The sequence below is a fragment of the Anolis sagrei genome, chromosome 1 (genome assembly GCF_037176765.1).
Source record: "Anolis sagrei isolate rAnoSag1 chromosome 1, rAnoSag1.mat, whole genome shotgun sequence".
Classification (NCBI taxonomy): Eukaryota; Metazoa; Chordata; class Lepidosauria; order Squamata; family Dactyloidae; genus Anolis; species Anolis sagrei.
In genome coordinates this window covers 95,152,962-95,170,229 of record NC_090021.1, presented here as the reverse complement: position 1 = coordinate 95,170,229, position 17,268 = coordinate 95,152,962, and the positions used below count along the sequence as shown (strand labels likewise).

The 17,268-nt window shown below is 40.5% G+C and overlaps 1 protein-coding gene across 2 annotated transcripts in view; it reads right to left on the bottom strand.

Annotated features, from left to right (window-relative positions):
• Positions 1–562: 562 nt before the first annotated feature.
• PDSS2 (decaprenyl diphosphate synthase subunit 2) overlaps positions 563–17,268 on the bottom strand; it is a 96,677-nt gene continuing 79,971 nt past the window's right edge. The window contains exons 5-9 of one of the 2 annotated variants that reach the window (XM_067467318.1): positions 15,009–15,182; positions 13,596–13,727; positions 9,100–9,180; positions 8,959–8,994; positions 563–1,787 (exon numbers count right to left, since the gene is read on the bottom strand). In XM_067467318.1, coding sequence (XP_067323419.1) covers positions 1,629–1,787; positions 8,959–8,994; positions 9,100–9,180; positions 13,596–13,727; positions 15,009–15,182 — 582 coding nt within the window. In that variant the 3' untranslated portion in view covers positions 563–1,628. The remainder of the gene's footprint in view (positions 1,788–8,958; positions 8,995–9,099; positions 9,181–13,595; positions 13,728–15,008; positions 15,183–17,268) is intronic. The other variant, XM_060753124.2, reaches the window with a different exon arrangement.

Genomic DNA, 17,268 nt, shown 5'->3' with positions numbered 1-17,268 from the left:
GTGTTTCTTTTTATGTACTGTCCTGATTTAAAGCAATGCATTACTATATTATAATAATAACTTTATTTTTGTATCCCGCCACCATCTCCTCAAAGGGACTCAGGGCGGCTTATACGGGGACAAGCCCCATTAAAAATTTAGCCCTAACTAAGGTTATCAAGATGCTTCAGTTCCTCTTTCTGTTACAATTATAATTAAATGTGAGGCTTAAAAAAAGTTGAAAATCACATAGTGGTTCATTATATAGAAGGTCTGTGAGTATGTGGGCATGCGTGTAAGAAAGTGGGAAGAAGAAGAAGAAGAAGAAGAAGAAGAAGAAGAAGAAGAAAGTTAACTGAAATAACTCCACTTAGTGTTTGAGAGAGCAATGTAATGAAATCTGTTTGCTGTGCTAGCTGTCTCCAGATTGGGCTGTAATTACACCACAGAAGGAAGAAAGGTAGCTGAGTCTCAATCTGGATCATTTATGTAAACTCAGCCTTCTTGTCAACGACGTTCTCAGATTGCAAGCATGCAAACCACAAAAATCATCTCCTATGAACAAAATAGAGACAGTGTCAGATTGCAGGCTTCTGATATACCTTGTATTCTCCCTATAATTGGACTTTTAACATTCGACGCAGTAAGGTTAAAAAACTTCTCATGTAATATACATCTCTTCAGGATGAAATCTTGCACCGAAGGAGGCGGCGGCGGGGAGAACTTCATTCTTTGTTTCAGACAATTCACACAGCCTTACGAAGACGCATTTATTTTGTGTGCACAAAACCATTGTTTTGTAAATGTAGTAAAACTGTAGCGCCTGCTTCTGTTGAAAAGAAATGACATGATATATAAAAGGCAACTATTTCACTTGCTTGGAAGTTTAAAATTCCATTCTTTGGAGCCAAACTGAAGACTTGACAAACTCGACATTCAAAATTGTTCTTTTATACAGAATCAAAATTAATATTGCAGAGTTCTTACCATACCATTTCAAACATGCAGCACATGAACCGCGGGGTAATTTTATGTTTAAATACATAGAGAAACAGTCTGAGGAGACAGAGCTGCGTATCGCTAAGATAAAAAAGAAGACCCCCTCCTTTCCCTGCCTAAATTATCGAGCTGCCCTTCATGTTGATAAACTGGCACATTAATTTTGGTTTCAAACAGGCATCTATCTCTCTCTCTGGTCGGTTTGGAAAGCCTCCCTCCCGACACCTGCCGCTTCAGGCCCCCCTCTGCCTTCTCCAGCGCAGGAAAACCACAGGCCACCACACTGGCGCCATCCCTGGCTATGTCCAATCAATAAGGACTTATTTCCTGTCCATTTGCTGAGGTCACAGAAGTGAGTCTCATTAATTATTTCTACCGGTGCAGCCTCAAGTGTGCTTCTGGCATGACAAGTGAAAACTGTTTGACCTTTTTTTCCCTAATTTTGTTTGTAGCAGTTCCGAAGGATAGATGTTCATTCGGGAATGTGGTGAGTGGAACAGAAACACTTAAAGGAAGAGAGAAGGAGAGAGAGAAAAGCTCACCACTGACACATTTGGATGCCTAGCAATGGCTCTTGCAGAACTATTACGCGTTCCACTCATTTCTGCAAAATGAAGAACAGCCTCTTTTTCTTTTTTTCCGGTGGTACATCATGACCACCTTGTCACGGCATAAACGATGTTTTCCAAAGCAGATCTGGCCTCAGAGGGAGGGAAGCACTCCAGAGCCTCCAGCGCTCTGTTCCCATGGAAACGGCATAGGTCAATAGCTGAAGTCACACCTTTGCCAGCCTTGATTGCCTCTCGCAACTGTGAGAAAACACAGGCACAATATCGTCAGTTTTGACAGAAATATCTATATACAGAAGCCGACAAAAAAACATTATGGATTCAGCGTTGTCGTTGTGGACTGGGCTTCAGAGAACAGTTTAACTGCACGACTTCAAAATCCCCTAATCAATGATCAATCCCAGGAAATGTAATGAAGTCCACCAGTTACAGAGAATTCAAGATGCCAAGACGAGTATATAACGGCAATAGAAAGCTTTCAAATAATCATGTCCGTAATGCTTTCCTAATAGGGATAAGCCCAACAAATAATCTTGTACTTAATGAATTTACAAACACACATTTTGAACTGAACATCACCATAAGCAATGAGATTAATAGGCACATTTACTTTTCATGTTGTAGACAGACACTACGGCAATGTAAACGACTCTGCTTATACACTGGAATAGATTTTCAAAATAAATTTGACATGATGGCTGCAATCCAGAAACATTTTACTCTGGAGTGCCATTCTCTCTGCTCTCTGACCTTAATATGATTAACCAGAAGGCAAAAAGGCTGCAGATTTCAGCCCACAGGAGTAATCCACTAAACCCGGTTTACTGTGCAATCTTTGTTTACTCCAAGGGGAATCGCAAGGCCCTCTGGACCACTCTAATGTAGAGGAACAGGCACTTTGCGGCAGCATTTTTAGACTATGCTCACCAAAGTTGTTGCATGCCGTCAACGACTGTACAGTTCCAAAGAATAAAGAAACAATGGCAAAACCAGGAATAATAAATGAACAATAATGTATTTCTGGATTTATTATAAGCCAGAAGGGTAAGCAAACTTGTGCTCTCTAAATGTTCTGGAGGAGAACTCCCATCTGCCCCAGCCAGAGTGGCCAATGGTCATGAATGATAGCACGTTATTCACAGCATCTATGAACATCTTCCTACTCAGATATTTTAATCTAATTAGGGATAGATTTCCAACTGAATCAACAGGAAACAGCAAAACTACTACTGGTGCCTCCAGGAAATGCCAACATATTTAGTTGAAATAAATGAACTTTAAAGAAGCTTACTTGCCCTGTATTGTGCCCGTACAACAGAGAAGTGTACTCCCCCTCTTGCAAACAAGTAACAAGCTGTTTCCTATATCCATTTTGTTGGATCATGCAAGGAATCAGTGAGTGTGTGTGTGTCAACTGTAAAATAAGATGCATGAAGCTGATTGGTCAGGCAATTCCTGAGGAGATGGCTGAGCCTGGGACTTTTGGTTACTGTTACATTTTTGTACAGGCTTGAGCCGTGCAGGTGGAGAGAAGAAGAGAGAAGCAGAGAGAGACAGGGTTTGGACTGTGCTCTCGCTTCAATAGCTGCTGAAGGAGTTTATCCAAATGGACAAAGAAAGACTATTTAAAACCTCTCATAAAATGACATTATGTGAGTTGGTGCAACTGATCACATTGCACATATGTTGTTCTGAGCTAAGAAGAGTAAACTACTTGTTCTTTACTCTTCACCTGCATGGCATATTTTCTTTCTCTGGCAAGGCAGTGTGTAGGCTGATCAAACATGAACTACACATGGTTTATTTTACATTATGCCACACATTTTATATCTTACCTTTCTTTCAAAGAGGACATGGCCTACTTGCCCCTTACAGCAATGCAGAGATACAGGTTGAGTGCTAATGAATGCCCCAAATTTATTCTGTGACATTTATCGCTCAGTGGAGATTTAAACCTCTCTCACCCCATCAAAACCCATTAGTCTAGCTACTCTAACACATAAGCGTGGTCCTTTGCAACTGTGGATCTCAAAGCATCAACCAACCCATCTGTTTACTATATATTTAATGTATAGGCCAAGCAGAAGAGAATGCCTGCATATTGATAACGCTTCCAAATCTGATTACATATCAGTTAACTTGAAATCATAACTGGGAGTGAAGAGAAGTAAAAGATTCCTGGCTAACCATATCTGGGATCCTTTCCTTTACTTAACTTGCTGTAACTTTAAACCATAGTGAAGGAATCAAGATTGAGGACAAGAAAAATAAATATTTTGCCAACTTGGTATCTTAGAAAATTTGTTAAATCCATTTTAGCATAATTCCTTTATTAGACCAACTCAAAGATTACAAAATACTGTGCAACTGTTTCCAGATTTTTGACCACACTAAAACAGGAGTTAAGAAATATGCCACTACAATCCCTGCGAGCCACAGTGCTCCTCTTGAAATGGTGTCATTTCTGTTTTCATTTCTAACCATTTTCTTGTGAATCTTTGAAGGTTTCATTTGGATTAAAAATGGCCCAGGGAAAAGGGCAGAGGAGTCTGGGAAGTTTGGAGACTTGTGGTGCACCAACAACTGTAAAAAAAATCATGGAGACATGGGTTGCACCTTTCTTAACAAATGTGGCCGCTCCTTCTTTGAGTAGAGTAGTGAAAAGCAAGAATTTAGTCCATAATGGGAGAACCTCAAAAAAGCACCAGCCCAGTCTAATCTCTTTGCCATGGTGACGCTTCTGACCCTTTTCAATACCCGGATGGAGAAAAGGCAGTGACTGCAGCCAGGGCAACTGGTCCTGAGACAACACTGGTGCTTCCCCCTCTTTGCAGAATGACACTCGACTAATCCATGGGTCATATAAATATCCACAATTTTGGCCCCAAAATTGGTTTATACATGATGTTGACTGATACATGAGTATATATGATAATACACTTCAGTAGGATAATATGTCTATCTGAAAACAACTTGAGAAACTACACTCGTTTGAAAGAGCCATCTATTTTAAATCAGTAGTAGTGGTTATGTATAATAAATGCTTTTTCTTATCTAAACATGTAACTTAAATGAATTAATTATGTATATTTGAAGATGAACTCAATTCCTAGCATGGCATAGTACTTAAGTGCTCATGTCCCAATTCATAAAACATTTAATTTCTCACACTACTTAGCACTACACTTTGGGGGAAAATATGTTTTATGATAAGCATGTTGCAAGATTAATTAAGCATTTCTTTCAAAGTGTTTAAATCTAGGCACACTAACTTAAGATATATGGAAGCAGGTAAGAAACAGCCAATTTGATACCACAAATGTTTTCTACATTTTTGCAATTAGCAAGTACTCAAATTTTGCAATAAACTGCTATTTTGTTAAACATATGAGAACATTATATGTCATCTGGTGTTAATAAGAAGTGGATTAGAAATATCACTTTTAAAGAGGTGATAAATATCCATCACTCATTAAACACTTACAGAGGATCACATTCAGCACAAACAGTGAGCTACAAATTTCAGCATCCCAGTCTTCTGTAACTTCTCTGTCAAAATGTGCTTGAATGAATATACACCAAACTTTTACCTATTTACATACACTCAATTTCGTTTTAAATAACCTAAGGCTGCTGCCATATACTGGCATAAATAAAATAAGACAAACTTTAAAATCAACTAGGCTAAAACAGAATAAAAAAACAACCCAGAATCAAAATTATGAACAATGACAGCTTTCCAACAACTATGACTGCCTAAACAGGATGATTTGAACACTTGTTAAGTTTCAGCACATGAGCAACAACAGAAAAAAATGCCACAGAGAACAATTTTGGTTGTATCATGTGTATCATGACATTTCAAGGTCTGAAACTTCCATTTCAGCCCTTTACTAAACTCAGGAAAATAAACATATACAGCTATAATCTCTCAAATACAATTATCCATCACTCTGGTTTTTGACCTAATCATGCCAAACCTATTTTTAGAGTAAAACATATGATTTTTAAACTATCACCCAAGTAAAAAGCCTCATAGCTTATTCATAACAAAAATAATTTCCCTGTTGTTATCAGAATTCTCATTCTTACTAAAAGCATTCTAACAATTTTTAAAATGCTTTGTTCTGGTTCTCATAAAATCAGGTGCCTTTCTCGTAGAAGCTAACCCACAGCTACCCTCATAACTTACTTTAAAAAAGCAAAAGCAAAAAGCAAACACAACATTGATTTGTGGTCAAGGAACTAACTAATGCATTAAGTGTTTGCCATGTTATGTGTTGGCTTTTCTAAATTTGTTTTCTCTTGTGGGGAACATTCTGCCTCACTAAGTGCTGATATTTAAACTATCAAAATGTTACCTTGAAATAGGGCCAATGCACTTCATAGCTAATACATTTACACTTCCCTGTTACTGAAGGTGTCAGCATTAGTTGCTATAAATTTGATCAGTGACTGCACGCTAGTCTCTTTCTCTCTTTAAAATGGCAGCTGGACAACTCTTTATTTTAAATCCTTCACTTTACACAGCTCTTTGGCTACAGTATAACACAGCTCTTCCTGGCAAAGCACAGAACTGGAAAGATACTGTAAACACTTATCTATTTATCAACTGACCTCTTTATGATAATACAAAGATTATAACTTTCCCCAACCCTAAAAAATTACAAGCTAGCTTGAATCTGGACTTTGACATTTGTGAATGACTATTCCTTCTGCCTCTGCCTGACTTAATGCAATAGTGGGAGACATCACTGACTACATATTTTCCTAGGCCAATGATGCTGCTGTTGGTTGTTTTTGTTGTTAGGATTCCTGCCTATGTTGTTAGGGTTTGGGAGAAGTGTCCACTTGCCAACAGCAATGTGGTATGAGGAATGTACTAACTACAGCATTACATTTCAAACGTGAGAAGGGCAGATATGATCAGATGGATAGCAAAGTGCATGTTGATATTTATGGTAGAGCCGAACTGCTACTTGTTAAGCCTTATAACACATTGCACATAACGATGCAATGTCTGAGTTTCCTTTGGAATAGAGCTCTTCCAAATTAGGGAACTCTGTGAATCCAAATCCAGCTGTATTTGTTACAGTACACTTACTAGAATTCTTTGCATGATAACACTATAACGCACTATAACAAAAATCAGCTTTGCTCTTTCTCTGATCTGATCAGAAGAAAGGATTATGTAAGGAGACAAGCTTCTGAGCTGGATGACATACACGCCCTCAAAGATTTATGCCATAATCCTTATCCCCATACCCCTTCCCTTCCCTTCTTTAGTCTTTGGAACAGGCCATCAAACAGCATGATGATGGATCAATAATCTGTCTGCATGTGGTCACCATACTTCCAGTATAAGACAGGAGTATTTAGATACTGATTAAATGCTTGCGAGTAAATGGCTTCTAATTGCAAATTCTAAAATGTTACCTTTTTTGGGGGGGGGGGGGGTGACTACGCAGAAAGGATATTACAAGATGCAATGAACTTTTCAGGCAACGGGGACCTATGACAGTAATACACATGCTACCAAAATGCTTTGGGAATGGCGGGGGGGGGGGGGGCATAAAATAGAACATTCACTTGCAAATTTAAAATGTGTGTACGTATAGTATACAGTAACTTAACATCATAACATGTTAATCTATATCAAATTGGAATTGAACTGCAGAATCAATTCAAGTCTTATAATCTTTATCATATCATGGCACTAAACCTGCACTCCCTAATTATAATTTTTTCCTCTTGCTCTCTCTTCAGTTAGATCAAGCTCTAGAGAAGCATCAATAAAACCTGGCAATATTAAAGAAGTTCCACCCCAGCTTCGAACTATACATATGATCTATAAAGGATTATTTTTGTGATGTGATCACATTCTCAAGATATAGCAATGAAACAGTAAACATATTTTATTTGTGCCTAGCAGTAAGGACTGAAGGATATTTTCAAATGTTTGAGCAGTGATACGAAAATGATCTGGACCAAAGATAAAATTAGATCATATGATGAGTTCTTCAGTAACACAATCTCAGTAACACAATAAGTCAATGTCACTCTACTTCTGGAATTCACATATATGATGGTGTATTTAAAAAGCAGTTAAACTAACACAACAAGTTTGAAGATGTCATATACAACGGTTATTTTCACTGTTAATAACCTATTCATGAAATACTTCTGCAGCATAAAAACATGTACTAAAGGCACTCATGCTATAGTTTAAGGAAGTAATCTTCCTGAAGAGCAGCTTTCTCATTGCAATGTACAATGTGTTAACTACATGAGAGTATTGCTTGTGCTGCAGATTCATATGGCATCATAATTTGTCTTTGGAGGGCTTACAATAATGAATCCATCCCTTTCCAAGAACATAAAAACAGAGTCTATAAATGTATTGATGTCGAAGCCCGGCTCATAATAGGTTTGCTTGAATACCACACTTGAGTTGTCTGTTCACACAGCAACAGTCTCTTCATGCATAATGGCTGAACACTTACAAAGAGCACTGATTGCTTGGAGGAAGCCTACTAACTAGAGTTTCAAATACCTCTCAGTGCAGAAATGGTTTACATCATAAGGCACTAGAAAACCTTCTCACGCTTCCTGGAATGGTGAACTCTCCTAATTGCACTGGAACATCCAAGGTTATTGGAAAACCTCCTTGATACTACTACTACTACTACTACTACTACTACTATTACAGTAGTGTCTCACTTATCCAACATAAATGGGCCGGCAGAATGTTGGATAAGCAAAATTGCTGGATTAAGGAAAAGCCTATTAAACGTCAAATTATGGTTTTACAAATTAAGCACCAAAACATCATGTTTGAAATCCAAAACACCTGCAAGACCAGAGTTGGGAACACACTGATATATTGTAGATTAACCATCTCTAGAATCCCATATTGAGCATAGAGGAATGGCAACACTGGAAAACCACAGTTTGCTAAACACTATTATTGGTCAAATGTCTCCAGAATCTATGTGTTGGAAGGGCTTAGTTTGTGCCTTTCAGCCAAGCAGAATGGGGCTAGACTGGATAGCCTCTTAAGGGAGGGGGTCTCTTGCATTTCTAGCATCCTATGCCTCTAATTATCCTTGCTTGGGTTAGAAGAGAAGGAGGAGAAAAAGGCCAGAAGTATAGGTTGCTGCAAGGTTGTCAGAGATAGAAGAGGGAGGAGGAGGAGGAAAAAGAGGAGAGAGAGAGAAGAAAAAGGAGAGAGAGGGAGAGAGAGAGAAGGTGGATCTGGAGCAAAGTGTGTATTTGTGCAGGAATAAAGGGGGAGTTCCTTACCTGGCCCACCCGGCAAGTTCCTTAAGAAATTACTATGCCATCTAGTCTGTCTACCAGTGTATATATCAAAATATAAAACCAAATCCAAATCAATATGATATTCACTTACCTTACCGTAGTCTATTAAGTTCCCTTTAGTTCGAGCCTTTAATAACAAAAGAACAAAAGTTAAACATATTTTCACTAGCTAAGTATGAAGAATCTGCACTTGTATGAGAATCTTTTTTTTTGGGGGGGGGGGGGGGATTACCTTCCAAACCAAACACCAGAAAAGATCGAAACAAAGCTCCACATTGTCTGTCAGGAGCTTAGCACTGTTGCTGACAGCCTCCTTTAGAAAATGGAGTACAAGTAAGATGGTTTAAGTACCATTATATGTGTTTGATTCTCTCCTATGCCTACAAGAAAGTGACTGTGATAAATTTATGGACAGTTTAAATATGTTTACTTTAGGACTGCATGAGGGAGAATGAGGATGAATGCATGAGCACTGTCTTCTGCTCATGCTAGCCTTGTCCTCCATAAATTGTACAATGCCTGTGAACAGTGGGACTCTACCTCTGTCTTTTCAAAAGGAGGGAGGAAGATGCTAAGACAACTCTGAAAAACAATCCAATGTGCTAATCATCAATACCAATCATGGAGCACAAGCGTTCAATCTTTTCCAAAACTTCCCAAAGGACAAATTGTAAGAGTGTTGCTCAAAGTTAAAACATCCCCTTTACATAAAGATTATGTTCATTAAAATATAAGCAGGTGTATTAAAAGAACATTTTTGGAAGATGTAACAATCATATAAATCAAGGGGGGATATCAAAGTTGTATTTCATGCATCATAAATGCATGAGCATCTTCTCCCCTGTGTTTTTTCCTACCCTGTGTTTAGAAAGCACTTAGCTGTTGGAAAACTACAACCATTGTTATTTGAGTAGTGGAACAGAACACTTACTTATTTTAAATAAAATTTAATCACCTAGTTTCATAAAATTCAGTAAAATCTATTGTCATGAGTTCTGACAAGAACTTAATAAAATTGTCCTAAATTTCAAAAAACAATAGAGAAGTCACATGTTCTAATTTTTATTTATTTAATATAGAAATGTATGAAATAAATAAATAAATACTTTATTATTAAATTTGGCACCGTATGTTGGTGAGAAAAATGAATAATTATAACAATAATACTCTTTTCTAATAGTGAATACTCAGATCCATACTGTATGAGAGTTTAATGGAACTGGAAAGTTAATGTGTTTGTGTTCTTCCATTATTTATTTATTTATTTGTATTCCGCCCTATTCCCCAGAGCTGATTCCAACATACAGTTGCAAACATTCAATGCTTACATAAAACAAACATACACTGAAATGAATTCCCAGAAAAACCCCACATATGAAAATAACATTAAAACTTAACATCAAATTAAAGCCTAACATCAGTAAATTAAACTACATGTAGTCAGACAAACTTATATAATAACATAAACTTTAAACAAAACATCCACATTATTTACAACAGCCAGCTAGGGTTCACAAAACAGTGTGAATTGGTTAGTCAAATGAGGCCATGGGGCTGGCATGGACCAGGAAAGGCCAAATACTTCAACGTCCATGCCGAGACGACCCTCACAGGCGCGGCTCAGGACTTCATGTCTGCCATGGCAACCATGGGGCTGTCCCAACAAATATCTGGCCCCACCCACTGTGCTGGACACACATTGGATTTGGTTTTCTGTCAGGGATGGGAACAGGGTGGCGGTGTGGAGGAGTTGTCCATCTCTCCGTTGCCATGGACCGACCACTTCCTGATCAGATTTAGGCTCACTGCGCCCCCTAACCTCTGCAAAGGTGGAGGACCCATTAAGATGGTCCGCCCCAGGAGACTGATGGATCCGAATGGATTCCTGACGGCTCTTGGGGATTTTCCCGCCACCTCGGTAGGTGACCATGTCGAAGCCTTGGTGGCTCTCTGGAATGGGGAGATGACCAGGGCTATTGACATGATTGCTCCGGAACGTCCCCTCTCAAGTAGCCGAGCTAAACCAGCCCCTTGGTTTACTGAGGAGCTGGCAGCTATGAAGCGAAGGAAGAGGGAACTAGAGAGCGTGTGGCGTTCGGAACCGAGCGAGTCAAACCGAGCACGGTTTGTGTCCTTTCTTAGGGCATATGCCGCGGCAATAAAGACCGCAAAGAAAACTTTCTTTGCGGCCACTATTGCGTCTGCAAAGAACCGTCCGGCGGAGCTGTTTCGGATTGTCAGAGGTCTTTTAACTCCCGCCTCTGCAGGTGGGAGCCCTGACAATTCGGTCGCGCGCTGTGAAGCATTTGCTCGGTTCTTCGCAGACAAAGTCGCCTTGAGCCGTTCTGGGCTGGACGCCGCGTTAGATGCAGACTCTGTGGATGTAACGAGAGCACCTGCTTGTCCTATTTTGTTGGATTCTTTTCAGTTTGTGAAACCCGAGGATGTGGACAAGATACTTGGAGGAATGAGGCCCACCACGTCCATCCTAGACCCCTGCCCATCCTGGCTTCTGAGAGAGGCCAGAGGGGGATTGGCCGAGTGGGTAACAGTGGTGGTGAATGCCTCCCTTCGGGAAGGCAAGATTCCAGCGAGCCTAAAACAGGCTATTATAAAGCCGCTGTTGAAGAAGCCATCACTGGACCCCACTAAATTGGACAACTTTCGGCCTGTTTCCAATCTCCCCTTTTTGGGCAAAGTCATGGAAAGCGTGGTGGCCTCACAACTCCAGGTATTCTTGAGAGACACGGATTATCTGGATCCGGCACAGTCTGGTTTCAGACCGGGGCATGGTACCGAGACGGTCTTGGTCGCCTTAGTGGATGATCTGCGCCGGGAGCTAGACAGGGGGAGTGTGTCCCTGTTGGTGCTCCTGGACCTCTCAGCGGCCTTCGATACGGTCGACCACGGTATCCTTCTGGGGCGCCTTGCGGAAATGGGTCTTGGAGGCATTGCTTTGCAGTGGCTCCGGTCATTTCTGGAGGGTCGCACCCAGAAGGTGTCATTGGGGGACTCCTGTTCCGCACCACAACCTTTGTCTTGTGGGGTGCCACAGGGTTCCATACTGTCCCCCATGCTGTTTAACATCTACATGAAGCCGCTGGGTGAGATCATCCGGAGTTTCGGGGTGCGGTGTCATCTGTACGCAGATGATGTCCAACTCTGTCACTCCTTCCCACCTGCTACTAAGGAGGCTGTCGAGGTCCTGAACCGGTGCCTGGCCGCTGTAACGGTCTGGATGAGGGCGAACAAACTGAAATTAAATCCAGACAAGACAGAGGTACTCCTGGTCAGTCGCAAGGCCGAACGGGATATAGGGTTACAGCCTGTGCTGGACGGGGTCGCACTCCCCTTGAAGGTGCAGGTTCGCAGCTTGGGTGTGACCCTGGACTCATCGTTGAGCCTGGATCCCCAGGTTTCAGCGGTGACCAGGGGAGCATTTGCACAGCTTAGGCTCATGCGCCAGCTGCGCCCGTATCTCGGGAAGTCTGACTTGGCCACGGTGGTACACGCTCTTGTCACATCCCGCCTGGATTACTGCAATGCTCTCTACGTGGGGCTGCCCTTGAAGACGGCCCGGAAGCTTCAGCTGGTCCAGCGTGCGGCAGCCATGCTACTAACTGGAGCGGGTAGCAGGGAGCACACAACGCCCTTGTTGTCCCAGCTCCACTGGCTGCCGATTTGCTACCGGACCCAATTCAAGGTGCTGGTCTTGGCCTACAAAGCCCTAAACGGTTCCGGCCCAAAATACCTTTCTGACCGCATCTTGGCCTACGAGCTCACGAGGACCTTGAGATCGTCTGGGGAGGCCCTTCTCTCGATCCCGCCTGCATCACAGGCACGGCTGGCGGGGACGAGGGAGAGGGCCTTCTCGGTGGTGGCCCCCCGGCTGTGGAACACTCTCCCGGCACACATCAGACAGGCGCCCTCCCTCATGTCCTTTCGAAAAAGCCTTAAGTCCTGGCTGTTCGAGAGGGCATTTAATTAAGTGCTAAGCAACAACATTACGGTAATGAGAACTGGAATGGTATAAGGAAAATGAGACTGGCTATGATTCTACTAAGAGACGAAGCGGATTTTTATGTAGTTTGTATTTGTTGTATAGTCATATGTTGTTGATACTGGCCTCTGTAACTGTCTTTTGATGTGTACTGTACACCGCCATGAGTCGCCCGTAAGGGCTGAGAATGGCGGTCAATAAGTGCATCTAATAAATAATAAAAAATAATAAATACAAATAGTTCTCAACCAGAAGCCTGGCAGGGATCTCTCAACCATCTAATCCTCCTCCTCTCCATATGCTAGTGAGCAAAAATAAGTCTTCAGTTGTATTTTGAAGGAAGGGAGGGAGGGGCCAGCTTTATTTCTTTAGGGAGGGAGTTCCAAAGGTGGGAGAGCGACCACGGAGAGGGTCCTTTCTCTCGTTCCCACCAGCCGTACTTTAGATGGGGGTGGGACTGAGAGTAGGGCCTCCTCCGATGACCGCAGTGCCCGGGCTGATTTGTAAGAGGAGATGCGATTGATTAAATAGTCTGGACCCAAGCTGTTCAGGGCTTTAAAGGTAATGAGCAGCACTTTGTATTTAGCTTTTAGGCTGATTGTGAAGAGCCTTGAAGCAACAAATTGTGGTTAATGTTAATTATGGCTGTTTGCAACAAGCCAGTTTACAGTTTGTTAGTGTTATGTACACAGCAGTCAATTCATTTCTGTGGATGGGTTTTTGCTTACCTCTTTAACTTGCTTAATCCAGGTTTCTCTTCCAATTAATTCCTGATGCAAGATAACAGGAGCAGAATTTAAATTGAAGGCCAGAGAGTCATTAGAGCTTTCACTAAGAAATGGCTGAATGTCGACATTTAGCTGAAAGATAATGGATCAAAACATTGCATTCAATAAAAACCACTCTTTATAGTAAAATTAATTTCATCAATAATGAGATGAATACATTTTAAGAGATGTGAAGTAGTCACACAAAGAAACTCCAACCAAAAAAACACCACTCAGGATTAAGCTGTTCCTGACTGTTTCATCGGGATCAAACCCATTTCATATCAGAAGAATCTTAGCTGTAATTAGCAAACCTTTTACTATCTATATTCGGAGATAGATTGGCAAGACTATGAGTGTCTGGTTGAAAGAGCAAGCCTGCATTTATACACCGCTATACAAATGGCTGAATCATATTGGATATTCACAGCTAGAGCAGACCAATTTAATTAATTCTTGAAATGTGAATCTATATATATAGATAGATGCAATTGTTTCATTGAATGCATATCATCTGAGGAGAAACAAAAATGTTTAAGCCCAAAGACTGCTTCCTGTGCTATCCTTTTGGTGAATTAAGAGATGACCCATTGCGGAGGACAGATTTTGCTCTTATTACAGTGTCTTCAAAGCCATTACTCTGAAGTGAATCACAATGCTTCACATGGAGAAAAAGTCACTTGAGGTATGATTCAAAGAGGTTTACACTTCCTGTCTGTCCTTGTGACCCAACCTGCTTCAATTAGCACCCATCCTCACTTCTTTCTTTCAGTCATACTGAACTGTGACAAAACTGTTGGGCCCTGGCATGTATAATTTGGTTATTATAAATGGAAAACCTAGTAATCTAATCATGGAGTCCAAAGTAAATCTCACTACATCCAATGGGTTATACTTTGTAATGTTGTCTCATGTCAGTGTTTCTCAGTTGATATGCCCCTCCTCCACCCAAAGAAGGGTGATCTTTGCTTCCCTGGACATGTACGCCCTATGCAATACATATGAAAGCCTTCTAATATGGCTTGTACGTAACATCTTCTGCTTTCCTTTGGGAATGAGAAATATAGCATTCAAGAGAACATGGCTGCTTCTCAATCAATTGCATGACCTTTGATATAAGAAAAAGATATTGCATGCCAAAATAAACATAAGTATGCACTTACAATAACCGTGTTGATAATTTTAAAGCAATTAGAATTGCAAGAGTAATACCAAATGAACACTACAGATATACCTGTCTTTTAACATGGAATATGCCTTTCAGAATCCCAACAGCTGCACATCAGTACTATGGTTTTTAACTTCATGTGTGATCTATACAGGTAAAATAGAAAGAAATGCATGAAGCTAAAACAACTTTTGGAAAAAGCATACCTTACGACTCATAGACATGTGCTTCCCATAATTAAAGGCCTTATTCTGAGTCTCCACGTCGTGTTTTGCCAGTTCCATGGCAGCTTGGCAGCTCTTTGCCAGCAAAGAACTATGGGATAGGAAAACGTGTTCTTTCCAAATTGATATTCCAATGTCATCTGTCAAACCGTTTTCCTACAAACATGTGGAAGGGTAAATTTAATATCATAAAAATCAAGGCAAGATGGCACACAACAAAGCAATCATTCTACAGCTGTGGACTTTAATGTAGTTGATACAACACTGAACTCTGAAAACAAGATGACTGCCTGGCATACAGATAAAAAAATGAAGACATTTTGGCTTCTGCCCTGCATAAACAGTACTAGTACCTTGCACTTACTCAATTTCTCCCCTCCACTTTTTTTTCTTCAACAAGTGCTTGTTTCTAACACACTAACTAAACAGTTGATTCCTGTGATTTTTACAGGTTGTTATATTTGAATTATCTGACCATTCCCATACAGTCAATAAGTAATTACCAAACTATTAACTGAAATATATATGATGTGATAACCAACGATTCAAAACACATAATTAGATATACGTTTTGGCCTGAAAATCTTAGTCTCAACTAGAGTAGACTCACTAAATCAATGGGTAGAGTGAAAGTATAGATCTCCCACTTGATTCAACAGTCTATATTAGTTGTTATTAACAGTTACATCTAGTCCACTAAACTGTCTTAGGGTGCATCTACATTGTAGAATTAATGCAGTTTGACACTACTTGAATGGCCATAGCTCTATGCTATGGAATCATGGGAATTGTGGAGCCCTTGGTGGCACAATGGGTTAAACCTTTGTGCCAGCAGAACTGAAGACTGACAGGTCGCAGGTTCGAATCTGAGGAGAGCGAGGATGAGCTCCTTCTGTCAGCTCCAACTCCCCATGCAGGGACATGAGAGAAGACTCCCACAAAGGATGGCAAAACATCAAAACATCCGGGCATCCCCTGAGCAACCTCCCTGCAGACAGCCAATTCTCTCACACCAGAAGCGACTTACAGTTTCTCAAGGAGCTCCTGACACAGAAAAAAAGGGAATTGTGTTTTGACAGGCCTTTGTTAGATAGTGCTGGTGTCTCAGCAAACAACTGCCATGACTCCATTGCATTGAGCCATGGCAGCTGAAATGATGTCAAATTGCATAAATTCTACAGTGCAGATGTACCCTGATATGGAGTTACCCATCTAAATCAGTACTGCCTACTCCAAGACCTCATGCAGAGGGAAGATCTCATGTAGAGAGAAGCAGTTATTGTCCAAATCCCTAAACTGGAAGGGCTATAGATTGAACGTGGGACCTTCTGCATGCAAAGCATGTGATCTACCCAGACTTATAAGCCTAAGTGGCAAAATCAGAATGTGAAATGCATTTTAATTGCATTTATTATGTTTTAACTATATTTTTAACCAGAAACACAGTACTATTTAATTGTTTTTTGTTTTTGTTTTTGTATTTGCCTTGTTTTAAATTGATTAAAGTGTGCAGTTTTTAGCCACTTTGAGTCCCCTCTGGGAGAAAAGCAGGGTATAAGTAATTTTTTAAATTATTATTTAAATAAATCAGGTGACAGAGAACTCCATTCATACAACATATCCTTGAACACATTTTTTTGTTATAGCAATCTTCTATGCCATATCCTACACTATTTCCGAGAACCTGTAAATCCTTTCAACCTTTTGAGAAATTTTAGGAGGACCAACAATGGCTATGAGTTAAAGAAAAAGATGACATGACGCCTGACACAAACTGTCTTCTACTCATCAACAACATCATTTCTACCTATCTTTCCCCAAGACAGGCACTCAAACAAGCTTACAAACTAGAATTCATATAATACAGTTAAAACACTTTAAAAAATATTAACATGGAATTAAACTATTGAAAACGCTCAAAACATTCTAAATCATACAATTCAAATTGATAAAGGCAATTCCAAATAAAATAAAATAAAAAGAGCACAAAATATATTTAAAGCCCTTTCTTTAAACAGCTTCAATTCCCAAAAGCTTGTTGGAACAAATTAGTCATTTCCTGTTAAGCGAAGGATGGGAATGAGGAAAGGATTACCAGAGCCTAAGGCAGCCACCATCTTGGGCCTCCATCAGCAAGATCCATGGAAGTGGACGATATGAGTTAGACCTCTTATAGGATGTGAGGGCCCAGGCACTGGCAGGCTCATATATGGAAATGTATCAAATAACCCGGATATAAACT